Here is a 27,771-nt window from a genome sequence, read left to right as displayed (position 1 = left end):
AAGCAATCCACAACAGTACATCACAGTTTTTCAAAACCCATCTTTTTTCAATTGTGGTTAAGCAGCCTATCAATATTACATAAGAAATAGTATAGTATCTGAACTGAAATACTATCTGAAATTGTGAAATTATTTTTAGTGGGATCAGAAAAGAGCACATTTTTAACTCCGTGTGTGTGTATAATGTATTGCAGAACAAATGAATGATTCGTTATTACTCGACTCCTACGTAACGTCATTTCAAAAGCGTAACGAGTCGAAGAAAAGAGAAAATAAAACCAAATTACTGTAGGTGGCGGTATGTGCTCATGTCTCCAGTCAGCCATTAGATCGAAGAAGAAAAAGAACGACGGCTCAAACCAACATAGTTTGAACTATGGATCTGCGACACAGGTACTGGTTTCGGGAAACACTCATGACTCGTTCGTTTTCATAAAGATGCATCATACTATGGTGGTTAATCTGCGAGCTGCGTCGTTGTACGGGAAACGCACCCCAGATTTTCAACATTGTCATGCGTCATTTGTCGTGCAGTGTACAAGGGGGGAATGAGAGGCGATCAACCTCTCCCGACCGGTGTTCTGTCGATTTGTCCTACGCTGTCAGATTTTCCTACCTCCCACCAAAACAGTGGGTAGTACAATTCCACAACGAAAATTCTATTGTAAAGTTATGGTTTATTAACGTCTACACCTACCACAACCCTAATCATACCCTTACAGTACTGCAAATACAGTAATTATGTGTTATATTCGCGGTTGTAGCTAAAAGGGATACAGTTACAGGAAACTAACAATAAATATTATTTTCTACCAATTAGATTGCGTTTTTATTAAAGTCTACAACTACCCCAGCCCTAAACCTACCCTTGCAGTAATGCAGATACATTAAATATCGTTGTTTAGCATGAGACAAATGACGCGATATTGATGTGCGCGTGCGCAGTAAACCCGCGTAGGAAAATCTGACAGGGTAGGATAAAATGTCAGGACACCGGCAATCGGTTGGTCGGATGGATTTCTGACATTTCAGAAATTTTGGTCGCCTCTCGTGAGGTATGGCACAGTTGAAGCAGGGCTATGAACGGTTTCCCTCACTGCGCATGCGCAAGACCATAAACGAAACATGTCAGCCTTTTCGACGTCATCGTCAACTTACAACGACAATGCCAGAGAGAAAAGTTGGGAGGATATAGCTGCTGAACTGCAGCTGGCCGCTTTTTTCTTTTTCTTTTTTGACGTTTCAGCACACAGAATTGCGAGTATTACGCATATTAAACAGTGCGTTTATCCCGTGTATGCAGTGCATTATTTTTAATGTCAGTAGTAATTTGTATCGCTGAAAATTAATGTCTGTCGTTTAACTTTTATTATTATTATTATTTTTACTTTTTTATTGTAAACAGTTGGCAAATATTGCCGAGTCGTCTCGCTATTCAGCTGCTTTCATCTTACCTCAGCTCGCATTGAAATGCCGCGCAGCTCAGCTTCTGTGAACTGTAAATACCGGTTTAGCGCTGAGAGGCTGCACTGAGCCGGTGTACCTACACTAAAATATGTTCAACCAGTTCTCAAGGCAATTCGTAGATTTTTTCACGAGTTGCACAATTCGTATGAATTTGCACGAATGGCCTACACCTAACCCCACCCCTAAACCTAACCGTCAATGGGGTTTAGACAAATCGTATAAAATCGTACGAGTGAGGTCATACAAATTCGTACGAATAAGCCACCTCGTAAAATACTTACGAATTGATCGTGAGAGATAGAGTTGCAATGTTTGATTCAAGTTGGTCGGGCTGGCTATTCGTATGGGCCGATGGAGGCTATAAGCTACATTTAGCCTACTAGCCTATAATTCATTCTTTATATTTACGCAATGGGCCAGCCCTCATTGTACAGCGGCTCACCGGGAAAACTCCCGCTGGCCCAGGTGGCCTGTCCGCCACTGGCCCCAAGTGTCTTCTTTCTGAAAAGAGAAGCATTCATAAACTGCAAACATCCTTTATCTATTACCTTTATTCAAAGGTTGCCTATCTATTTAAATATTTAATTTGCCTAAATTTGAAAACTTTTATTATCATTATCATGCACCCTTACATCATTATAAAGCCACGTGGACCAATTTTATCATTAAACATAATAAAAGAATGTTCACACTCTGTTTCAACAATCGAAGCTCTGCTTTTATAAAATATCAGAGGAGTGAACTCCAAAAACAGACAAAACTAAAAAGGCAGTATACTGCGATTTGAGGTCTTCTGAGGCTACAGGAGGACTGATTTTATAGTATAGTCAAACTTTAGTTATATTTAACTGTGGTATGTTTTAACAAATGTCTAATTCTGGCTTAATAAGCGTTGTCTGTAAAAGAAAAAAACAAAAAAAAATGTACCTCAATGTTTCAGTATTGCATTATTATGCTGAGCGGTGTTAAAATTTTCTCTGTGCATAAATTAAACGGTAAGTCACTTTTTAGTCACAATCCACCACTAATTTATAAGCTTGAAAGTGGTTTCAATTATATTGGTTAAGGTGTGGAATGGATTCCGTTAGTCTCTTAGAGTGAAAGCGAATTCAATTTTTATGATTATTATTATTTTTTTCTTCTTTTAGAACTGTGATTTTGAAGATTTGATTTACACCACATGAACTAGCGACTTTTATTTAATGGTACCGTTAGACTACCATAAAAAAGCACAGTTAATGGTTAACACAATTTTAAACAAACAAAATCCACCTGTGAAACAGAAACCCTGACTCAATTAAAACCTTAATCTATCTGCAAAATAAATGTAAATTGTCACATTTGCGTTTACGATAATAACATTAACTGCGTTTCTATTTAATGTTTCAGTTATTGTTTGTTTGGAAAATGGCATCCCTTGAGCGTCTGACATTCATAGTGGGAGAATTTATTTTTAATTACAAATTTATCCACATTCGACTTGACTGCATGCTGCAATTGCCGGGTAATTGATGGCATTGTGAAAGGCATATTAGTTTTACTGCTTTCTGTGGTATGTCAACAAACTGCAGGCTTTTTGTTAGGGCAGGAGAAAAAAAAACTGCAGGTTGTCTGGTCTCTGCTCTAATTGTGTGCGTTTGAGGGATCACAGGTGTTTAGTGTTAGTGCCTATGCGCACAAAATCAAGACCTCTACTTGACAAAACCCCAAAAGGAGTGGTTAGCTTTGGTAGGCTAAATCATAAAAGTGACTGTAGATCTCAAAGTTTTTATGAGTATTAGAATCCTAAAGAGCATCATAAGAAGACAAACTCCTAACCACAAAATTACACGTACACTTAGTTTTACTACATTCTTCATAAAGACTTGTTTAATTCAATTCAATAAATAATTTATGTGTTGCAACACGCATTTTCCTCCATTAACAACATCGTTTTAAACACACACACACTTTTTTTTTTGAAAAGTGGGTTCATCCCATAAGCGTGAAGGTTTTCATACTGTACAAACTGTATATTCTTTGGCCCTACCCTACACTTGACCCCAACCCTCACAGGAAACTTTGTGCATTTTTACTTTCTCAAAAAAAACTAATTCTGTATGATTTATAAGCGTTTTGAAAAAATGGGGACATGGGTTATGTCCTCATAAGTCACACTCTCCTTGTAATACCTGTGTCATACCCATGTCATTATACAGAGTAGTGTCCTGATATGTCACAAAAACATGCACACATTTCTGAGCCACCTAGTGCATTAAAAATTATTATAGCAGTACGTTCTGACATTCAAATTAAATTTAAATTATGGCTAATGTCTAATGAGACATCCACTGCTGTGCTGCCTAAGCTACAAGCTTTGATTGTGATTGAATAATTGTAAAATATATCAAATAAATGCGAAACCAAAAAAAAAAGTTGTTTAACCATGTTTATTCCCCGATTAAACTACCTTAAACTATGTTCACGCATAGACAAGTGAAAACTACACTGTGGTGTTGTTCAAATTCAGCTTAACTATTTGCATGTCACATGGTGACAACTATCCAATCAGGTACCAGGTTATCTGACCAACGTAATTAGTCCGGAAAATAAACATAAAAGCTATTTATAAATGGAGATTGTTCTCTCTGCACAGTTTTCTTGGATTTGAGCTCATAAAATACTATGTGTTAAATTGCAAAGTATTATATATTTTGTGTGCAAGTAAATATGGAAGCAAGGGGGTTAAATGAGGAGTTAAGAAATGTTTACCTGTCTGCCTTCAGGGCGCACTCAAGCCGGTCAGCGGCAGAAACTCCGGTGTTCTCCACGGCGGAGCGACCGACTTCGACAAGCGCTGAGTCTCTCACTCCTTACGTTTCTTTTCCAGCCAACATTGGCACAAGCTCCTCAGTCACTTTTGGATGTCGTCTCGTAAGTTGTTATGGTTGCAAAGTTTCACAGAACGCCGTGTTTCCGTCTAGTGTTGTAAAACAGAATGCGAATGGACAGTCTGCCAGTAAACCCGTGGACTATGGCTGGCTTAAGGAGGTCGCTTTTTACCAAAGTTACACAGGTTCCTACCCTGTGTATTTTGATTTACCTGTAGTTCATAAAACAATGGCGGAGATTCTAGACATGAGACGTGTTTGACGATGGAAGACCACCCGCCGTGGAAGTGGTCAAACAATTGCAGCAGGCAACTTTATTGCTCCAAAGACCAGACGCAGAGCCGGCATTTCTGGAAGCCATCATTAACAGGTAAAACTTGTGAGATCTGCTCTGTGAATCACTCCTCGCCTCTCTTCATTAGTTTTGACACCGCCTTATTAAATGCCACGATCATGACCGTATTAAAGTAGTTAAAATAATTATTAAAAGAAATAATAAGTACAGGCTATGTCCGACGAAATAAATCAGGACAAAAATAAAAAACGTTCCCTGTTAAGTAAATTGTGTTTTTTATTATTATTTTTAATATTTCTAATTTTTACCTGGCTTTCTTTGGATGGAAATTTACAAGACGCTATTTATTTTATTTATTTTTTTTAATTAAATTAATGTTAACATTTATATTATTGGAAGCTCTTTCTTTAAAAGGCTGTTTAAGGTAAATTGCAATAAATGTTACATCATTGTTACTCCTGGAATAATAAAAAGATCTTTTACCAAAAGGCAGCCTTATGATTATAATGATTTGTATTTCCTAAGAGGGAACAGGGGGTTCATTCTGTCCGCGCGGGAGAAAGAAGCGGGTTCCTTACACAAAATTGCAACTGAAAGAGCTCGAGCGGGAATACACCAACAACTACGTTCATTACAAAGGAAAAGAGACGACTGATCGCTTTTTATACAAACCTGTCTGAGAGACAAGTAATAATATGGTTTCAAAATCGCCGGGTCAATGATAAGAAGAGACCTAATGTCTGCATTTAATTTTAAACCTATTAAAGGTTTACTCGTGCATATGCTGATTTATATTTATATAGTTTAGAGTTTAGCCATATGTTATTTTTTCATTCATTTGGGGGGTTTTCCTCACAGTTTTTTTTTAATATAATTTAAGTATTGTTAAACAATTGCCATTAGTTGTTTCTACACCATAAGCCAGGCCACTGATCTTTCCTTTCAGGAATTTTCGTTTCATGTGAGTGGAGTGCTTAGTCTTGTATAGTAGTATTTGTGGACGGATCTGTAACTTTGACGCTAATATATATCGAGCATAATGTTGATTTAAGAGATCCGAGCGACTAAAAGTAATTTGTGTTGAAAGACTGAGGCTGGGTTCTACGAAGCACCGAGTAATAGCGTGGAAATTCAATCATAAAGTTATTAAAGTGTTTTAATTTATTTATTGCAATTGCAAAGCTACTGAATGAATCAATAATGCATTTATATAGAGCTTTACGGTGTATTGCTGTACACCCAAAGCGCTTTACAATCGTGTATTCAACTGCTTGAATTTAATTTTTAACAGCTAATAGACCCGCATTTTTATGTAGCCCTACTTTGAGAAACATTCATGAATTTCAGTAGTACGAATTGTTTAGACCTTTAGCGGTCTGTAAATGTATTTTAAACATGAATAAATGGGAACTCATAGGCTTCTGGTAAAATGTAAGCTATGCCTCAAATGTCCTCGAAGTCGCTTTGGATAAAAGCGACAGCTTTTGCGTAAACGTGATAAATGTGAAGAGTAAAGTTTTAGATACAATATTTAAGTGAAATATCCATACACGGTTATTATTTTGCTAAATCAGCCCACTAATAATTGTTTAAGTGTTTGGCTGATTATTTAAAGATTCACTGAAAATCTTTGAAAATCAAAAAAAGACAAGAGAAAAATCTACACAACACAAACCTTTTTGTTTCCTTTCAAATAGAATTGCATTATTCAAAACGTTAACAGGTTTTAAACTGGGTCTTCTCACTGACCTTGAGACGTTTTGTCAGACTAGACCTTGACTTCAAGAGGTCTCGTGAATAAAACTGGCCACCAATTCATGAACCTGCATCGCCACCTACCGGTTACTGTGTGCCTTACCTTTAAGCCCAAATACATGTCTGCATTAAAAGCAAACCATTCTGACAATTAATTCAGAAGCTTTGATCATTTAATAGAAAATATGGCACTTTAAGGTATGAATAAATATGTAACATGCAGTGGCAAAAAAAAAAAAAAAAAATAGAACTAAAAAGTTATATTAAGTTAGCCTATATTTGTTTGGTCAGAAAATACTTCCCCTGGGGACTCTCATGGCAACTCGCAGCGGTTTTACGTTTTGCTGAATAGCTGGCAAATTCATGCGAGGGTTTAACAACGGCTCAGTATCCTTTTAAAGAAAATGTTTATAGTTCTCTGTCACGCTGTTTTCAGCTTTTATAAGCGAAGCTTTTCATCAAATTGTCTGTCTGGTTGTTTGGGACAAATTGTAAATTAAATTTAGACTATGACAAACGGGTTTACTGTGGTTTGTAAATGCACTTGGATTTGTTTTTGGTGAATCCGCGTCTGGACTTTGACCTTGAACTATACTGATGTACAATATCATTTTCATGTACACATTTTAGTTTTTTTAAGGTTGAACAAATGATTCTGGGCTTTTGTGTTGTCTTTGCCAACAGCATGTGACTTTCTAAAGCAATCCGACTTTAAAGGTTTTCTTGAATTTACTGGACCCGTAAAATGTGGGAGGTTGTACTGTCTCCACTCTTTCCGGAAACTGCCTGTTTACAATAGTCATTTTGCTTGCACGTGCGTGTATGTGCACATTCTTAAAACCGTGTTTTGGATCATCTGGACAAATCTTTGAAGGTAAGATTAAATATAACTTGTGTTTCCTACAGTGTCAAATGTGACGGACAGATTACAAAGAGAACCCGGCATCTAAAGTAGGCTAATGTTTAATTTCTTGCGCCGATAGCTGGGCATCTCAAGACAGCCGACTTAAATGTTTATGTAAGAGCTGTTTTTTTTTTTTTTTGCACTTTCTATATTTTACAGAATATAAATAATGAATCGTGCTTTACCTAAACCTTATTTTAAATGTATAGATTAAAATGAATGAATCGAGTTAAGATATCGCCACTCTGTAAGGAAATTATTATTTTTTTCAGGCAAAATAGAAAGGGATTTTTATTTTTTATAGATAATACTCTATCAAAATTGTAATAGACTATTGCACAGAAAAGATTTAAAGATTTTTTAAGCATGTGTTTGTGAGCCTAATGTTTTTTAAACCCCTGTTTACTTAATAAAACACGAACGCAGTTTTTGACTATGTAGCCAAACCAGAGTGTGTGTGTATGTGTGTTATACATACATATATATGTCATATGTAAAACTGCATTACTAATGCAGATTTTTTTTCTATTGTTTTCTATATTTGTTATTTTATACATTTGCTTGTACAATAAATAATTTACAAAAATAGAGAATCATGCATTACCTAAACCTCTTTTACTATAGGCCTATATATATATATATATATATATATATATATATATATATATATATATTAGACCAGAAACTGAACTGTGATGTTTTCAAATGCTGTTTGCTATTTTATATGCTTTTTATGCAATGCCTATTTCTGACTTTGCAGCACGACCGTCACATGGGCGTGACCAAACATTTGACTTTGCATAACACGTGATGATGCATTAACAAATCAACAATTACCTTGCTAGTATTCTTTAGGGGTTTCTAAAAACGGTTTTAAGAAGCGTTCGGGAAAGCTCGTCAGAAATGTGCGAGCACAATCTTCTTAGTTCTGGGTATGTTGCTCCTCTTTTGAATTTTCACTCTTCCGACTCCCTGTATCTCCAAAACTTGCGAGGCAATGGAGTCCATCTATCTGGGCTTTCGCAGATGTCCTATGGTAGAAGAGAGCTGTGCTCGCTCCCGTGGACTTCTCCAAGTTCGTGCACTACTCCGACCCAGAGCCGCGCCTACAGTGGCTACTCTCAGCCGTTCTTTAGCAGTTCAGCCGCTGTGAGCGCTAGCCTCAACACTCACAAGAAGGGCTCACTGGAGGAATCCGGGAGGTACTACTTCCAAGATGTCAGCCACAAATCAGAGGAGCCTGGACGACCTAATGCATCTTACGCGAGTGAACAGAGACTCACTTCTGACTCCGCCAGCAACGAAGTTTCAAACTTGGAAAGGCGACAGCAGAACAGGCTTGCACAGAATGAACTTAACTTCATTGACCAGCCAGTGACTGATGCTTCAAAGCAGTCTGTCAGCTCCATCGCTCAAATGCAGCCATCACTGGACACCCCGACTATTAGATCAGCCTTCTCCGATGGTACACAACTTCTTCCTTGATTTCAGTGGATTTTACTCTGTGGTCTTTGTATGTGTGATGTTATAAAACCGTTTGCTTTATTCAGTTATAGGCAAGCTGTTTCAGACATTGAGTTTTCCACGCTTAACTTTTCAACACAAGTTTGTTTTCAGACAGGATAAAAATACAAAGAATAATAATAATTAAGCATGCCCCACGATTAAGTATAAATGACAGTTGTGTTTTTAAGGGTTAACATCGATGAAGATATAATTCAGTGGTTTGCAAGAATAAGTATTGAATGGTTAATATTTTTCTCTCTATTTTTCCCAGGACTGCCGTGGTGTCCCTCACAGGTGAGATCAAGAAAAAAGAGGAAACCTTACACGAAGACACAGTTAGCCGAACTGGAGAACGAGTTTATGATGAATGAATTTATAAACCGACAGAAACGAAAGGAGCTTTCTGAAAGATTGGAACTGAGTGATCAGCAAGTGAAAATCTGGTTTCAGAACCGCAGGATGAAGAAAAAGAGACTTATGATGCGCGAGCATACCTTTACTGTTTACTAATTCTTTTCTTTCTTTCATTATAATAATAGTCTAGGATTTGTTTGTTTTTTTAGGTGGTGGCATCATTTATACAAAGTGACTTTTATGACGGAGATGCAAGCCCCCAAGCCCTTCTATCTGGAAACGATAATCTCCAAAAAAACTATGAAATGTAATTTAATATAAAATAGAATATAATAAAACTGAATAAACTATGGAATAATTACATTTGAAATTTATATGTATTAGCCATGAAGTCGCTGTATTTGTATATGTCTGGATGTATGTTTTTGGTAGAAAAACGCTAATTCCAAAGTGGTAATGCTAGCTTGCTATATATAGTCTAAAAAAAGATTTTGTTGTTTAAAACCGCAGCAAAAATTAGAGTAGGCACGTCGTGTGTATATTGGGTTCATATCATACATTCTGGCGTCATTTAAAAGTACACTGGGCAGCTAACAGCTAACTGCAGTCAGACATTCCAACCTTTAGTAATTTTGATGAAACCTGATTAGTATCTTCCGATCTAAAAATGTAAGTTTTGTTGTATTTTAACCTAAAGTGTTACGTGTAATATTTATTCAGTGTTCTGTAAATTCTGCATTACATTAAACATCTGCTTCTTGTGCGATGTTTGTCTGGTTTAATTCGATGGGTGATTCTAAAATGCTCTTCTAGAAAGCAGTGGTGCCTCTAGTCCAAGCTCAAGTTCGTTTATGCTAATATATAAACACCGAGTGCGAATATCTGTATTCTATGAATCGCCATCATTTTATATTTTCTGAAATTATATCTTATTGAATTAAAATGAATTTGAACGAGCTAACTAAGTGCTGTAACTATGCGGTAAGGGTGTATAGGTCAAAAAAGATTGAACGGCTAAACAATTAATTTCGTCGCTACTAGTATTTCCTTTTGTAGATATTTAATACAACCTTATTATTTTAACTCTTTTTTTTGTTTGCTTCAAATAGTTTGTTCACATTGCGCCCTTAAATAAACTTGCTAATTATTAATTGGAATAACTATTCATTTTGAAAGAGTATATGGAACAGGAAAATCAGTGGTACCATCAGTTGATATATATAGATAGATATTTTAATATCACTATGGCAAACTAGTGACATATGGACAATGTTCAACGCCATCTTTCCAATCCACACGTAATGTAATCACACTGTTTTTCTGCAATATATATTGGTAAACAATGTGAACAAAAGGTGTACACACACACACATAATGTAGGCCCTTGTAGTTACATTGTAAAGTGGTTATTATTCTTCGCAACTTAAAATCATGATTGCACAGCACTACCGCTGTACAACTTCACCAAATATAAGTATATTACTACCAGTATATTATTTCATTAACATTATCCAGTATTACTACAAATATTACATAGTTAATTTTGGTCCAAATTGTCTTGACAATTCCCTTTAAATGCGATAAAGACCGAACTGTGTTGAAAGACAGGACAAGAAACAAATGGAATGAAATTTTCTTGAGATCACTGCCAGACGTTTTTCGACCACTGTAGTAACTGGGGGCGCCAATACAAAGTTAAGGTCAAGTTAGTGACCGATATTGTCAAATGAAGACAAATATAGAAATCACACACACACAAACGTTGTGCATTTTTACTTTCTCCAAAAATTATTTATGGTTTATAAGCGTCTTGAAAAATGGGGACATGGGTCATGTCCTCATAACACACCCTCTCCTTGTAATACCTGTGTCATACCCATGTCATTATACAGAGTTGTGTCCTGATATGACACAAAAACATGCCCACACACACACACACACACACACACACACACACACACACACACACACACACACACACACACACACACACACATATATATATATATACGATTTTGCAAAAATAAGGCCATAAGACCAAACAACATTATAATTAATTTGATGCGCTAATGCTCAGTACAGGTTTACATTATTGCGAAAATTGTTGTATTTGGTGTTGAAAAATCTTTGGACTTCACATCGACTGTTAAACAGACCTTTCACTTGCTGTGCTCTTACACTTTGGGTTCTATCCAGAACAAAGGAGTAGCACATGAAAAAAAAAAAAACTCTTAATTATGGATCGTACAAGATTTCGTTAAAGACTTCACTGCGAGATTCAGCTATCTTGCTATTTACGCGAACATGAACTTTAACATCTGTTAAAACTAAATCAGATTTATTTAATCGTTTATTTATTATGGATTGTTTATTCATTGTAAATATAGAGGCCGTGCGACAATTTTTATCTGTATAATTATTACGTCAATTATTATCTGTATAAGTCACTACAGGAAGATATGCAGATTAAATAATAAATAATAATAATACATTTTTTTTAATAAAACCAGTACAAGTCAGTACAAAAACAACGTAACTACTTTGTTTGTTTATTTGTTTTATAAGCTTAACACCAACTTTGTGTGTATATATATATATATATATATATATATATATATATATATATATATATATACATATGAGATGTGTATATATCGGAGGGGGGGGGGGGGGACTTTAAAGTTGAACTTTTTCTGTAGTCTCTCGGTAGGAATATACAAGTCACTTTTTACCTCCACCCAGGACACTACACCAAAGCACATCCTTTTGCTTGTGCAATAAAATGATTTGGTTGGCGGCTGATGGTGATTGCCGGCTGCGCATTGTCTCAGACCACAGACGTTCAAAGCCAGAACAGTTGTTTTGTACTTGGCAGTGTGAATCTGTGTATCTCTTCCTGTTCTCCCTTTCAATCACTGCGTCAAGGAATTTCATTTAAATCGTGGCTACTGGAATACATTATCAGACTTAAATGGAGATTTTACTTCACGCTAAAAAGAAAGGTACAGTTGAAAATGTTATTACGCTTTACTAGCTTTATATTGCACTTTGCCGTTTTTGGAAAAGCTTTCTTGTATACCGTTTACACTGTGACTTAATTTTTACTTTCTGTAGACTGTGCAGAATAATCAGAAAATGTTTTCACTGGCATCACGACTGATAACTATTTGATGAAATGCATTACCTTTTTGTGTGCTCCTACATTTTTCCTACTTATTTTTTTCCCCTCTGTCTTTTTCAGTCTTTTATATGCCTTATATGTATAACCCAAGGTAGAACACAATATGGACTTTCCAGGAATTTTCTTAAAAGAGTATATTACAGCTTCAGAAACTTGCATATAAACCGTGTGTTTAAAAATGTACAGTGAATTTTGATCATAATGCATGATAGTCTCAGTTAACGAGTATCGGGAAAGAAAGAGGTTAAAACATTGCAGTTTTGCATCAGTCGTCGAAGTTTTCTTTCGGCCGTGGTGGTAAGAGGTTGGGAAACCTAGGAAAATCTTAAAATAAAGCAACTGAATAGTCCAACTTAACATGGTGCGTTGGAAATAGATTACTTAACGTTGTAATACAGGTACTTTATTACTATTGTATGATTTTAAACGAAATATTTAATGTTTTATTTTATTTTCTGTGATTGTTTACTAATGCCTTGTAGTGCACACTGGGAAAACAACAAGGGAGTTTAAAAAATGTAGCCAACCAATGACCTTCTCCATGCGGTTACCTATGAGCTGCTTACTTAATGACTGATATTGATATATGGTAATTTTTTTTTTTTTTTTTTTTTTTTTTTTTTTTACCGTATCACATGACACAATTACCTCAAGAATCGATCACGATGAATTGCACGTCAGCGTACGTTTCCGATTTTTTCTTCCTCGCGAGTCCTATCCACACGCATATGGTGCAATAGATGGGCAAAGTTTAACAGTCAAGCAGACGATTTTTCCTCTAAGACTAAAGCGAGCAATGACGGACTACGAGGATCGCAGCAACTGTGCATCTAATATGTATTTACCGTACTATGTTTCTGCTCCTGATTTTTCGTCGGTCTCATCGTTTTTACCCCAAACTACAGCGTGTCAAGTCAATTTTCCCTATTCCTCCAACCTAGCGCAAGTCCAACCTGTTCGTGAAGTGACTTTCAGGGACTATGGACTGGATCATCCGAGCAAATGGCATTACAGGGGCAATTACGCTTCGTACTATTCAACTGAGGAAATAATGCACCGAGATCTCCTGCAGTCATCAAACAGAGCGGAAATGATTTTTAAGAACGATTCCATGTATAGCCATCACGGTGGTACTAACTCCTCGTGCAATTTCTTCACCAACGTCGGCCAAAATGGGGTGCTTCCACAAGGATTTGATCAGTTTTTTGAGTCTGTTAACTCTGAGAAGCCCAACCCTGAGCAGTCCAAACAAAAGCCAGATACGAGTGTCCCCGGAGATGCTGCATGCAATGTGTCTACAGACAGCGCGGAGCAGACCAAACGAAACCCCACCGAAACCATGGAGGAGGAATCCTCAATATCAACCTGCGACGAAGAAAAGAACAGCGACTCAAGTAGGTCCACGCTTTTACTTCACATTACTTTATCGGTTAGCTTTTATGTGCGGCTTTATAAGCATGCAAAAGTTTTTATGTAGCTAGTAAGATTCTCTTTGCTGTTGTAAAAATCTTTACGATGCGAAGGCGCTTTCGTCGGATCATTATATATATATATATATATATATATATATATATATATATATATATATATATAGTTATAGTTATATTTAGCCTAGCCTATATATTTTCGCGGTTAAATTGTTGCAAAGATATAAATTATCGTTTTGATAAGAATCGTGAAAGAGCAAAAGGTTTTAAAAACATTCGGCTTATTGCTTGATTCAGTGGTAATTACTTATATCACAAAATATTTTAACTTAGAAGAGAAACACTTTAATCTAATTACTCGTGTGCGCTTGCGTGCATGATTTTCGATGTTCTCGCGCGTATGTGTGTGTGTGTGTGTGTGTGCTTGAGCGTGTGGGCCGCTTGCATGCTTGAGTGTATTTCATGTGTCAGAGCTTGTGTTGTTTTAAAGTTTATGCATACATAATCACGTTTTTGTAACTGCAATGTGAATTACACAATAGAACAGTTATTGTGAAAACGGTTTAGGCATTGCATTAGCAGCCCATCTGAAGTATAGAATTGACTCGAACTTTTAATGTTATCTCCTGACGTATCTGCAGTTGTATTGCAAGCGAGTTAGACTTCAAAATTATTTTAATGTAATCATTGTAATGTTACCTTTCTCTTTGTAGGTGCAACAAAGTCCAGAAAAAAGAGATGCCCATATTCGAAATACCAGATCCGAGAACTTGAACGAGAATTCTTTTTCAATGTTTACATAAACAAAGAGAAACGTCTGCAGTTGTCCAGAATGCTCAGCCTTACAGACCGACAAGTGAAGATTTGGTTCCAGAACCGAAGGATGAAAGAGAAAAAGTTGAACCGGGATCGTCTCCAGTATTTCACTGGAAATCCATTGTTCTGAAAGCCATGATATTGACCGATGAGACGCTGAAACGATGGATATTCTATTATGGCATAATTGTGGGACATCATCCATTCGTCGGACACCTGGGTTTTTTTCACGTCAACTCTGTATTTTAATACTATGCAAAATATTTGCTATCAAAAATTAATGAGATCTGCCATTCAAATTCTGCACAAATGATCTACAACAGTGTATTCGCGATGACGGAAATTATGAGTTATCAGGAACAGATAGGTACCTCGACAATCTCTTCATACTCTGTGTTAATGCCACTGAAATGCAGTAGCTTTGTATTTGTATTTATTTATTGTGTTTTGAATTGTTCCATGAAATACATTCAAGTTCTGCATAAGCAGCAATACGTTTGGTTACATTAAATCAGTACGTAATTACATTGAGGTAGAACTGTGTATGCATTTATTCGTTTGAAGCATGTAATGTATCTATGTATTGAATAAATAAAAAAATACACCATATTTCCATCTATTACTCTTACGCCTCTTGTGTGTGATGGTGCGCGTCTAAGTCAACCACAAAATTTCTTATTTAACAGTTACATTCAAGTTATTTAACAGAGTTGCATTTCTTAGTGTTCGGCCTTCTTATTTTTCAGACGAATACTATATGTTTTTAATCATTACACAGGATGGAAGAACGTGAGGTAGAGAGAGGACTATTTTCAATGGTAACTTAAGGTCTTTGACTAATTCCCTTCCTTGTATGTTGTTTTACACTTAGGCTATTTACTAAACCTTGAACAGTCTAGACAGTACAATAAACTGTGGGCAGTAAATTAAATTGGGGCTATTGGACCCACTATCCACTTCTACTGCGACTTTGCCCTGAAACACAAAGGGTGCAGATGTTTTGTTTTTCTGTCTAGAAAGATGTGCACTTAGTATGTGATAAAATAAAAGTTACAAAAAGTGTCTTTAAATCCTCGAATTACAATCCAGCGCACTACACATCACCGCACTTCTATAAACTTAACCGGGCCGATTTATGACAAATGTAGCACGATAATACTCACAGCAATTGGCTTTTCCGTAGTGGTTTAGAGAGTTAGATGTCGTCAACAAATGTAAAACTTAAAATGAATTATTGCATTTGAACTTCTGAAATGTCAAGGTCTTCAGTCTTCACCCTTAACCTTTTTGAATAAGTAAAGGCGCCTTTTTGAGGTTCTCTTTGAAAAACTACGCCCTCTGAGAGGCGCCGCAGTGCAGCACGGTCCAATATGGCCGCTGCATCCACTCGCTCCACTGGCAACAACGACCTGCCTTTAAAGGCCTCCATACAGATAGACCTACCTCTTACTAGGTTAAATACTACAGACAACTACACATAGACGCCGTTTGGCTACGTGAATATAAACCCATGTAAAAAAAAAAAAAAAAAAAATATATATATATATATATATATATATATATATATATATACAATCATATCACCTCCTCAATAAGGCTGCGAGTGTTTCGGTGGTGTATTCTTAAGACTATGCTTAAACAACCAAAACGATTACAAAAGACTCTTGGTGAATACATTGTTTGTTGATTATTATCTCATCAGTAGACATATATTTAAGAAGCGACTACTCTGTGGAAGCAGAATGGAAAAGCAAATCTGAGTTCTGTAGTGCTACGCAGAAATATACGAGCTATTTTTCCCCCTAGATATGAGTTTGCTAATTGTTTTAGCTGTGTGTACCACATATCCAAGTTATTAAATGTTGTGTGTTTTGTAATTTATTTCCTGTCATAATAAGGAATGTTAGACATCCCTTAGTTTATTTACATTTTGTTGATACTGCTCGAAGCCACGAGAGGGCGGACTTACAGCAATGATTTGACCTGGTGCTATGTGTAATCCAAGTGTAGCTGTTCTCAAAAACAATGACTATGATCTTGAGCGGAGTTATGTGATCTAATTTAATGTTTTTACGCCCGCGTACTGTTAAAGGCAATACGTCATTATTGCTATTCAATTCTATCCTTAATTAGATTCATGCTGCTTCATTATATTTCAAAATAACATAGAGAGAGAGAGAGAGAGAGAGAGAGAGAGAGAGAGAGAGAGAGAGAGAGAGAGAGAGAGAGAGAAATAAACGGAAAACCCAGCAAATATATTTTAGTTGTATACGTTGGATTTATTTATTGGGAAGACAATTTCTGTATACATCTGCCTAGTCTCATTGCCTTTTACACACCTTTTCTCTATCCGTTCAATAAAGAAGATCATACATAAATAGAACCTTATTATTAAAACTATTATAACTAGTATGATTGTTCTTGTTGGTTTGTTGTTGTTGTTGTCGTTACGTTATATTGCAAGCATAGCCCATTACAACGTAGCATATTTTTAAGGTCTTCCTAAGCTTTTAGTTTTATAATATATTTTGTAAGCCGTTCTTTGGGAGACGGCAGATTTGCGTGTACACTGGAAAAATAAAATGAAATGTAATACTTCTAATGATGTATGGATTTTAGCATAGCGTAGCAGCAGTCCACCATATTTAGGTAATTGTTAAACTGTACGCATCTCTATGGCATCCTCTTATTAATCGTAGGTCTATTTTTATTCATTTCATCTATTTATTACTCAACATTTATTAACCAACAATTTAAAAAGCCTAGACAAAACCTTTGTCGAAAAATCATAGCCTGCACTATTTACTAGAGAGTAAATGAGTATAAATGTATTTATCTTTAAATTTGAAAACCGAGATAAATTATCGATTTTTTATATTTGTCGGCCTATTTGACATGTGTGATCAACAAAACAGTATACTTCCAAATATGAAAATTGTGTACCGGCTTGGTGTCAGTCCTCTGGTGTCATGTCAGTTCTCTGCAGTGATTCTGTATTTGTTTATATTAATTATTTGGGGAAACGGATAGTGTTTACGATTTACTTCAGTGTATGGAAACCCAAGTATTTAGCGCGTGTATGCGTGCTTTTAATGTTTTATTAAAATGATGTAAAGAATTTGCCGTGACTATTCCTTAATTGAAAATTATGTTAAGATTTCTATATAAACAAGTTCATAACTCCGTAGAGCTATTTTACATTTTAGTTTTTATGTATACTATATAAGGACAATATTACTGCTTTGTGACAATATACACACTGCCGATGATTAATTCAACAGCATATAAAGATAGCATTTAATTATGTGCGCATTTTCATTGTATCAATTTCTGAGATCATTTGAAAACCTTTGTAGATGCTTTTTAATTCTGCAGACATATTTGCATATATAGTCTTAACGAATATTAGTGTGCATCGTTTGACAGTATTTTTTTTATTGTAGCATCTAACATGTTTTTGCTGAGTGAGTGAATTTTTTTTAAACCATAGTGTTTATGCGTTTTATGTGTGTGTGTGTGTAAATATATATATATATATATATATATATATATATATATATATATATATATATATATATATATATATATATATATATATATATTACAAGACACGATCGTATAAATTGATTTATAAAAACCCTCTTCAATCTGAACATTTATAAGAACTGCATTACTTGCGCAAAGATGAAAATTAATTAAAACCTTTGACTTCCGCTATAATTTGGTATGCTATAGAAACAGCCTTCCTTACATCTTTATAATGATAATGTGAATGATAACGTGATATAACACACAGTCTGGCTAACATTCAATTGTTATTTAACAAGTACAATGTTTATTTAATTTCATTTAGAAAATAACAGCAAATAACACACATGGTATTACACGAATTATTATATAGTTATCACATTTGAATTTCCTTTGCTTATGATAAAACGGCCTGACTGCAAACAGGCAACATCCATGGTGTAGAATAGAATATGGATTATAAAGTCAAACAAAGAAAATAAGAAATCACAATGTTGCTTTTCACCCTTCATCCAGTTAGCGGTGTTTGGGTCCGACGCCTCATTTTGTTCGGTTTCGTTCTCAGTATTTTGCCTGCTGAAAATGTGAACTACGAGAAATTCCTTCTGCGGTGTCTGCCGACATTTCTTCTCTTGACCTTGGAGTTAAAGTAAATGCAAAGTAGACTGTGTTGAATTCTCTCATTTATTTTCCTGGTCCTTGCACTTTTTTTCAGAAGTATATTTTTTGTCAAATTTCGTCACATTTTGTCTTAATTGTATATGGTATTCTGAAAATGTATTTAACAATGTTATTTTGCCCGTCTTGGAACCAATTTCAAGTCCTTGTTCTAGGTGTCGCTGTTGACCACGTCTAAAACTTCAAACCTTGTCAGTGCGCCCACGTGACGGGGAAGAGCCTGCGTCTCAAGGCCATTTTCAAATTTCATTGGTGAGAGTGTCATGTGGTTGCAGAGAGACTCTTTGGGTTGTACAGGGATTGTTTTGCTAGATATGTCAGCTTACAGGGGACACTTCTCTGCTTCTTAAAAAAAAAAAAATACTCTCCAAAATGTCCTTTCCCAACAGCTCTCCTGCTGCAAACACGTTTTTGGTAGATTCCTTGATAGGGGCGTGCAGAACAGATTTTTATTCCAGCAGTAACATGTACATGCCAGCCACTGCAGAAATGGGAACCTATGGAATGCAAACCTGTGGACTCCTGCCGTCTCTTGGCAAACGGGGGGAAGTAAACCACCAAAACATGGGCATGAACGTCCACTCATATATACCTCAAACTGATAACTGGGCAGATCCATGCAGGTCCTGTCGATTAGATCAACCGCTCAACCAGATGTCCACCTGCACATTTCCACAAAGCATAAAAGAAGAAACGAACTGTTGTATGTACTCCGACAAGAGAGCAAAGGTCAGTTCGTCCGAGATACCCGCGTACTCCAACCTGATTTCCGAAACATGTTCCGTTGATAGTCCCGAGATTCCTGTCCCTGGATATTTTAGACTAAGTCAGACTTATGCGACGGCGAAAAACCTGGACTATGACAGCGAGACGATGAGCCCGAGCACTACGTTAATGCAGCTGAACAGGGTGACTCCAAAGGCGCAGTCAACGCCCTTTGTCGAGGTGGAAAAGAAGCTTCCGCACGATCGGGACACAAGGAGCTCTTCCCCTGCACAGACTCCGGAGCCCAAAGTCAGCACGCTGGAGGAGAAGAACTGCTCAACTGAGGCGTCTGTCTCCAGCCCTGAATTGCCACACAGAGAAGGCAAAGGTGGGTACAATAAACGGATTAATCGCGTCTTGGTGTAATGCGAACGCTCCGGCATCATAAAACCCAATATAAAACACAAACAACCCGAAAGTCGTAATGTTTAATGGGAGTCTTACTCAGGTTGCAGTAAAAGCCTTAACAGGAAACAGCGCTGCGAGGGCGCCTTAACATCAAATACCTTTTGTTGCAAGTGACTTGACAATCTTTGTTCAATATAAGCAGTAGTGTCTCGTTGAAATGTGTTTGCAGCTTTATCCATTCAGCACGAAATGAATGTACTTTCAATGTAGCAACCATTCATTGCCATATATTTGTTACTAACTGCAACATTGTTAGTAGGCTATAGCTTGACAAAATCATATTTCTGGTAATTGTAGGCTATAAAAAATGCATTGTTATAAGGGGTAATTTAGCTTATTAAAACTTATTGTTAACTGAAAAAATAAAAAATAAAATTAACACAACAATTCAGTAGAAGTACGGACCAAGGACCAAGCGAGGCCACATGGGCTATTATTTAGACTCAGTAGGCTACATTAATTATAATGCACTGTAGGCATAGGTTTGATTATGATAACTGTTTTAGCAAGAATACTCTTTCTATTTTTTTTTTTCATGCAAAAACAGTGTCTTAATTTCCCTAATTTATTTTTGTTTTGCAGAGTCTAAAAACGACACACCCACGAGCAACTGGTTAACCGCGAAGAGTGGAAGGAAAAAAAGGTGTCCGTACACGAAACACCAGACCTTGGAATTAGAAAAAGAGTTTTTATTCAACATGTACCTGACTCGGGAGCGCCGTCTAGAGATAAGCAAAAGCGTCAACCTCACTGACAGACAAGTGAAAATCTGGTTCCAAAACCGCAGGATGAAACTCAAGAAGATGAGCAGAGAAAATCGTATTCGTGAACTCACATCCAATCTCACTTTTTCGTGAGCATGAAGACAAGAGCATTTCAAGAACTTACCTTCCGTTTCGGTCCGTCTGTGTTCTCCTGTATAATGTTGACCCGAGGGCAGGGTGCATTATTTTGGCTACTTTCACGTTCCAATGTTGTGATGGTTGCTAAATCTTTGTCATTTGTTGCTACATCTTTGATTGCATTTGAAATGTGAAGCCTTGTGTATTTCAGTATGTTTCGCAGGGTATAAAACTGGTGTGAGGTCTTAACTTATATAATAAGATGGAAACAGATTGTTACGAGCGGTTTCATTTCAGAAGGGACAGATAAAAAATGTCGCAGAAACATTTGCGCTAAAACGGACATTAAAGCACATTTGAAAGTAAAGGGTACCCATTCTTTCTCCAGTGAAAACATACATTTATCTGAAATAATTACGTATAAAGGTTTCTGTATAATAGATGTTTAAATGTGTATGTATCAGTGCATGTTTGTGGCATGTGGTCAATTGACTAATAAATTCATTATGTCATAATAATGTTTGTTGTACAATTTGTATAAAAACGTTTCTAAACCACAGTTTAATCAGGACCATATTACATTCCCCAATAGTACTACCCTCACGCGCACAAGAAAACATAGTCCGTTATTATCAATCCGTTATTTAAAAAACCCTATGTTAAATATGTGAGCAAAACAAAATCATTTAAAAATATGATCTTATGTTAAAATACAGTCCGTGTCTGGGTCTGAATTTATGTCATTTTTGTACTTTTTTTATTCCATTGTTATGAAAAGGTCCAAAACTATTTAAATGTTTTGATCGACGAAAAAGCCTTGGAAAACTAACGTGCTCATTCATTCTTTAAATTAACATACAATACAAATTCAAATAAAAAAGTGACTTAGAACTAAAAGTTCTTAGTTCCTGTATGCCCAGAAAAGAAATCAAAACGTTTACGAAAATGTAACTAACTATGCATGGATCAAATATCAACTTCATTTGCTCAGATTTCTGTTCAAAAGAGACCAAATACTTATTTTCGTATCTTGTTTTAAGATTATAAATATGTATTAATGTTCTACATTTTCCTTTCTATAGCATTGACCACACACTTTCTAATGTGCATCTAAACAAACACAAAGCCACACGTCTCTATAGGCACATGCTCAGATGCCTTCAAGTGTGTGACCACAGATGGGAACGCAGATTATCATTTTGACCAAAACTGTAACAGCTGAGCTCTAAGTGACAACATTTCGACAAATTTTACCATATTGCAAACAACATTTTACCACTGAGATTATTTTCCACAATAAGGAAGACATATGGAATGAATTAGACTATGTTTAACCTCTCTTTACACAAATGATATACTCTTTCTTGGACCTTTTTGTTATTTTATTGTAATGTGACGTAGCAATATCCGCTTTATGACCATCAGTTATTCAACATAGTTGTCGCCACCTTATTCATTGTTCGAAGTGTATATTGTCTAAAAAAGACGAGGATATTCCCATATTTATTATTATTATTATTATTATTATTATTATTATTTAATGATAGACACGTGGGTCAAGACACTTTGAAATGCCAAGAGTCATTTTATTAAGGGAACATTAATACATAATCAAATGCACCTCATAACATTTTTATTGATGCACATAAAATACTATGACTCGCTTTTCAATACGTACCGAAAATATACACAAATATTACTTCCTGTGTCAATCATACAACACCTTACAGCCAGTATAAAACTTACAACAACTGAATTGCAGATCTTAACACTAAAGCAGCGAGGAGCGTTTATAAAATATGAGAATCTGTGAGGCTGCTGTGGTTCGTTGTTTTACAGCATGTTATTACATTTATTTTACGAGGACTTGCAACTCGGAACTCTATAAAAACTTTACAAGGCTAGAGTATGACATATCTTATGACGATATTTTGCAAGATTTTACGCTGCTGGAATCGTCTGCTTAGCTATCAGTGGCGAGGGCTGGGCACTGAAATAAATGGATGCATTAATATGAACTTGTTAAAAAAATCAAATAAAATAAATACAGGTTGAATGCAGAATACCAATACAGCTAAGTTAAGATGAAAATTATTTCTTATCTTATTTTTTAGTAGTACAAATCAAGCATACCGTTATCAGCGGACTGATTTACTCTCTGTATTAGTAAATATGATCACGTGATTCATGTAACCAATCACTGGAGATGAAGGCAGCAAAAATACTATGATTGTTCAGAGGCAAGGTCTCGGAAACAGAGTAACGTTTTATATGCGTTCGAAGGGATCCAAAAATGTCGGGTAGTTCAGCTCTCAGTAGCTATTATGTGGACTCTATTATGGGGCACGACACGGAGGATGTGTACGGAGCGCGTTATGTCCAGGGCTCACACACAGTGAGGCCGTCAGGTGTGGCGGAAAATGCGGACTTCTCCTCGTGCAGCTTCGCTCCAAAGTCAGCCGTGTTCCCTGCGTCCTGGACCTCGGTTCACCAACCATCTACTGCTGCTGTGTCCGGACTTTACCATCCGTACGTCCACCAGAGCCATCTTTCGGACAACAGATACGTGCGCTCCTGGATAGAGCCAGTCTCAAGCCATATCTCTCTATCGGGGCTCCACTCCAGCAGTCGGCACAGCGGCACAAAGACTCAAAGTTTACCGTCGAAAAGGACTGAATGCGCGGCGTTTGAAACTGAGACACCCGTGGTTCCCGAGTTCAGCTGCAGCGCTGTGTCCGAGAGCGTAGACCAAGCGACTGAAGAAACGGTTACAAATGATATTTCGAGTCACGGTGAACCTAAAGACGAAAAACAACAACTTGACCCAAGTAAGTAAAATGAATTGCCCCTTGATTTACAACCTTCAAACTGCCCTAAACTGGAGGTTTTACAAACCTATAAAAGTGTCTGAGCTCTTAACACGGGCCGAAAAATTTGTCTGTGAGTATATATATATATATATATATATATATATATATATATATATATATATATATATATAAGAAAAAATTGTTGCATTCACACTCACTTTACAATATTTTAATGGATATATAGCAAAAAGTTATCTTTGATATTGGCATGAGTGGTCTAATCAGTTGTGGAAGTAAAGCTTATTTACGTGCTTTTTTCTTTCAGGCAACCCGGCAGCAAACTGGATCCATGCGAGGTCAACAAGAAAGAAACGTTGCCCTTACACAAAATATCAGACTCTGGAATTAGAGAAGGAGTTCCTGTATAACATGTATTTAACGAGGGATCGTCGTTATGAAGTTGCACGAATCCTGAATTTAACCGAGCGGCAGGTTAAAATCTGGTTTCAGAACAGAAGAATGAAAATGAAGAAGATGAACCGAGAGAGAAGCAGCAAAGATCCTTAGTGAACAGTGTGCTTCGGGCTCAGCTCAAAAGCTAATGCGCGCTCCTGTAATATGCTAGGTTTAGGATAGATTTTTTTTTAAATTTAAAATTTTAATTTACTTGTTCAAATGTCATCTTCTGTTTGTTGGTGTATAGTTATTATTTGAATTACTCGAAATAAATGGATATTCCACAATAAACTGGGTTATATTTGGCATAAAACGCCTAACATCTGTTTCCCAGCACCATGGTGGAGTACTGCATTCAGGGTCGGAGAATTCAGTTTCGTTAAATTCTGAAGTTACTTATCCTAACTCATAAAATTCCTACCACAAAAAATAAATATATTAATTCATTAAAATATATATAATTTTTTTTTAATAAAATAAAAATAAATGTCTTAATGTTCAGTTCTTAATGTGCTGTTCATTCAATCTGTTAATGCATGCTAAACCCGCTATTCATCTTCATGCAGCCACATTTAATAATTTGTTGTGCTTGTAATTTCTTTTCTTTTTTAAATTGGACATTAGTACAATCTCATATCTTTAATATTTCTTTTCTAGTGTATTTCTAGTTTGAGCTCTTTCTGTTGTGGTAGATGCATCAATATGGTCTAGATTATATAAGAAATTCGAACTTTTTAATTTTTATTTCTTCTTTTTTTACATTTCGTTTTGTTTTTCACACTGAAGCTTGTTTTCAGTGCTGTATAGTGAATTTGGGTGTAAGTAGGCTTTGTTAAATACTCTACTGGTGCACGTACTGTGAAAATGTTCCCTTTTTTAGACCATGTTTTATAAATAAATGGCAATTTAGACTGCACACTACTGTATGTAAATACCTTTTAAATAACAGCAATGCGATTTTATGTTGCTATACCCTGCAACAAGACTATTTTTGTTTCATGCTGAACACAAAATACAGATTCATTGTTAGGCAATATTGCAAAAAATAAAAAGGTGTTGCAAATAACCTCAATTTATCGTCAAACCTGTACCAAGAATTGCTTTAGAGCAGGAAGAAACTGGGTCCAATAAAGCTTTAGAGAGATCTAGACGTCTGGTCTAAATGAGTTTATGGTATAGGACTGTAATTGCTCTTCTCTTTGAAACTAACCACACTGGTTCTTTGTGTCTGTTACTTGCACACAAATACGTAGACACTTTTCTAGGCGTCTTGTCGATGTATTATTGATGGTGAGACTAAAGCAACATCGACCCCCCAGTACACTGAAAGTCACGTTTATTCACGAAGTGGTCCACTCTACAAACATTAACTCTTTGCTAATCTTTTGGGGTGTAACTATTACAACAAAATGCAACAGGATTTTTTTTTCATCTAAGAAAAAGGTAAATTAAATACTCAAGACAAGCTTGGTAGCTAATGTCTGTCATGTATTAGTTGCAACACCCATTTTAGATTCTGAACAAATAGACTTCAAAATATATTTAAATGACTGGAAACGTAACTGAAAAAAAAAAAAAAAAAGATTGCTTTGCATCCTGCAATTTTCAAAGAATGCAAGATTAAACAGGGGGTGCACATTATTGCCACTAGAGGGCACAGCTGATCTGTGAAAATAATGGGCTGCCCGTGGTTGTGCACACTTACTTACAGGAGCTTAATCAGATATCAAAACAGGGTAACTACTGGAAAATGAGTTAAATACGAATTTGCTTCCAGAAAGTTCATATGTCGGAACAAACATATGCGTTCAGTTTTCCCAGTTTGCATCCGTACTTTTCATTGTCTGTTTTGAATAAAACTATACATGGTCGAGAAAGGGTAAAAACAAAGAGTTAGGCCAGTGAGCATGAATCTCAGTATGTGTGGCTAAACAGATAAATGTATATAGATGAATGGTGTGGATAAAGTATACTTTATTATGACGGTTTGGGGGTTTCGAGCTCTCTATCAAATTTGTATTTGCTTATTATATTTATAATGACACAACAATTGGGCTAAAGGCGTTTAGATACTAAGAGAGGTAAGCATACTACAGTTTGTTACACTTTACTTTCGCTTTGACATAATGTTTCTTTTCTTTCAACTACAAGTGCAATACAAATGGAATCATCAGGAGAGCAGCCATTTAGAAAATACATTTAAAAAAGAAGGCTTAACTCAAAACAGCATAGAGCAACATGTTACAAAGCCATGTGTTTTGTGTGTTTTAAGCATTAAGGCTCTATCCTATTATCCTATTATAGATACGAAGGTTTTTGTTTGTTATATCGTAGAATATATATTCTACTATACATATTTTACAAAACAACTATAAACTAAATCTAGTTTTAAATATTTATAAAGTTACATCTGAAAAAAAAAAGAAAAACATATATAGACTATAATTCTGGTAATTCAATGTTTCATCAAAACAACACTTTCTAATTATTATTATTATTAGTAGTAGTAGTATTAGTATTAGTAGTAGTAGTAGTAGTAGCAGCAGCAGCAGTAGTAGTAGGCTAGTAGTAGTGGCCTAGTAGTACTTTTATTATTATGAATAGTAGTGGTAAATTAATACATTTAAATGTAATGTAAACCCAGTATACGCCGAACAAGTACAGCGTTTTGCTGACTCCAAAACGTAGATGGAAAAGAGCAAAACATAGACTTAATCTAATTTTCCTTTCCTCTCATTCCTCTCCCTCCCCGTCCGTCATGTGATCTATAACTAAAAGCAAACGTGTTTTGAGGCATGTTGTAGCACCCTGACCGCAGAATTTGGCTGTGGGCCTGTTCAACAAATACACCATTCAATAACAGCAGCTCTCAATCATATCTGATTCCACTGGCATTAATAAGTAACGATCTGACACCATCAATGAGTTCTCACTTTGTCGTCCCTTCACATAACACACTGGACGATGTATCCTCTCCTGCGGATCAACATTTCCACCAAATGCTGAACGGTATGGAGTATTGCGACTGCCAGCTCTGATGCAATCATTCTAGCTGCTTGGGAAATCTGCGACACAGCTATCAGACGAATCCCGGTGGAATTACGTGTCACTGCGACCGCTCTAAATTTTACGCACACGATATCTTTCAAAGACAGCGGGTCTTTACGACGCTGCGAGAGGCCGGGTCCCCTGTAAATCGTCACTGGCTCGGCACCAGCGGGCCTAAATCAGCGCGCGCCTCCGTCTCAGATGTTCCCTTGGATGAGACTTCAAGGTTGTCGGGCATAAAACCTGTTTTCAGATTACTGTAGCTTCCCTTTGAATATAAAGGCGTTCCCGTTCAAGACCCCCTAAACCTCTCCATACGCCCCTATATTCGAGCCTTGAATTAAATTATAAATTTCTGAAAGGGATATGTCAGAAAATAAAGGAATATGCCTTACCCCGAGAGAAGGTAATTATTTATTTATTGTCTAATTTCAATTAATTCGTTTACTTATTTTTTTATTTAAAAAAAATATTTCTAATTATCTGCACGCAAAAAAAATATTTTCCCTTAAATAAAACATGGTGACTGCAAGCAATATTAAACCCGAGTTAAAAAAAAAAAAAAAACCTGCAGGTTTTACCTGATATAAAAAATAAAAATAAAAAAATAACAAGAAAAAAAAACATTAAGATTCGATTTCTTTAAATAAAAATTTATTGT

The 27,771-nt window shown here is 36.1% G+C and overlaps 5 protein-coding genes across 5 annotated transcripts; all 5 read left to right on the top strand.

Moving 5' to 3' along the window:
* Positions 1-4,079: 4,079 nt before the first annotated feature.
* Positions 4,080-5,382, top strand: hoxd13a (homeobox D13a). The gene is given in 4 exon segments (XM_052566192.1): positions 4,080-4,567; positions 4,570-4,707; positions 5,158-5,249; positions 5,251-5,382. Coding segments are annotated over 4 exon segments (753 nt in total). The 5' UTR covers positions 4,080-4,176.
* A 2,743-nt stretch (positions 5,383-8,125) lies between these two features.
* Positions 8,126-9,910, top strand: hoxd12a (homeobox D12a). The gene is made up of 2 exons (XM_052566191.1): positions 8,126-8,756; positions 9,069-9,910. Exons 1-2 carry the CDS (start codon positions 8,195-8,197, stop codon positions 9,305-9,307), a joined length of 801 nt encoding a protein of 266 aa, XP_052422151.1. The 5' UTR covers positions 8,126-8,194; the 3' UTR covers positions 9,308-9,910.
* A 3,058-nt stretch (positions 9,911-12,968) lies between these two features.
* Positions 12,969-15,192, top strand: hoxd11a (homeobox D11a). The gene is made up of 2 exons (XM_052566065.1): positions 12,969-13,726; positions 14,473-15,192. The coding sequence occupies exons 1-2, from the start codon at positions 13,129-13,131 to the stop codon at positions 14,703-14,705; spliced, it is 831 nt and encodes a 276-aa protein (XP_052422025.1). The 5' UTR covers positions 12,969-13,128; the 3' UTR covers positions 14,706-15,192.
* A 3,044-nt stretch (positions 15,193-18,236) lies between these two features.
* On the top strand, positions 18,237-21,303 carry hoxd10a (homeobox D10a). The gene is made up of 2 exons (XM_052566062.1): positions 18,237-19,874; positions 20,537-21,303. Exons 1-2 carry the CDS (start codon positions 19,154-19,156, stop codon positions 20,809-20,811), a joined length of 996 nt encoding a protein of 331 aa, XP_052422022.1. The 5' UTR covers positions 18,237-19,153; the 3' UTR covers positions 20,812-21,303.
* Positions 21,304-22,371: 1,068 nt separating this feature from the next.
* Positions 22,372-24,978, top strand: hoxd9a (homeobox D9a). The gene is made up of 2 exons (XM_052566063.1): positions 22,372-23,624; positions 23,932-24,978. Exons 1-2 carry the CDS (start codon positions 23,090-23,092, stop codon positions 24,171-24,173), a joined length of 777 nt encoding a protein of 258 aa, XP_052422023.1. The 5' UTR covers positions 22,372-23,089; the 3' UTR covers positions 24,174-24,978.
* Positions 24,979-27,771: the final 2,793 nt, after the last annotated feature.

This window comes from Carassius gibelio, chromosome B9 (assembly GCF_023724105.1).
Source record: "Carassius gibelio isolate Cgi1373 ecotype wild population from Czech Republic chromosome B9, carGib1.2-hapl.c, whole genome shotgun sequence".
Classification (NCBI taxonomy): Eukaryota; Metazoa; Chordata; class Actinopteri; order Cypriniformes; family Cyprinidae; genus Carassius; species Carassius gibelio.
Note: the sequence above shows the minus strand (reverse complement) of the source record. Positions and strands in the feature narration are given on the sequence as shown.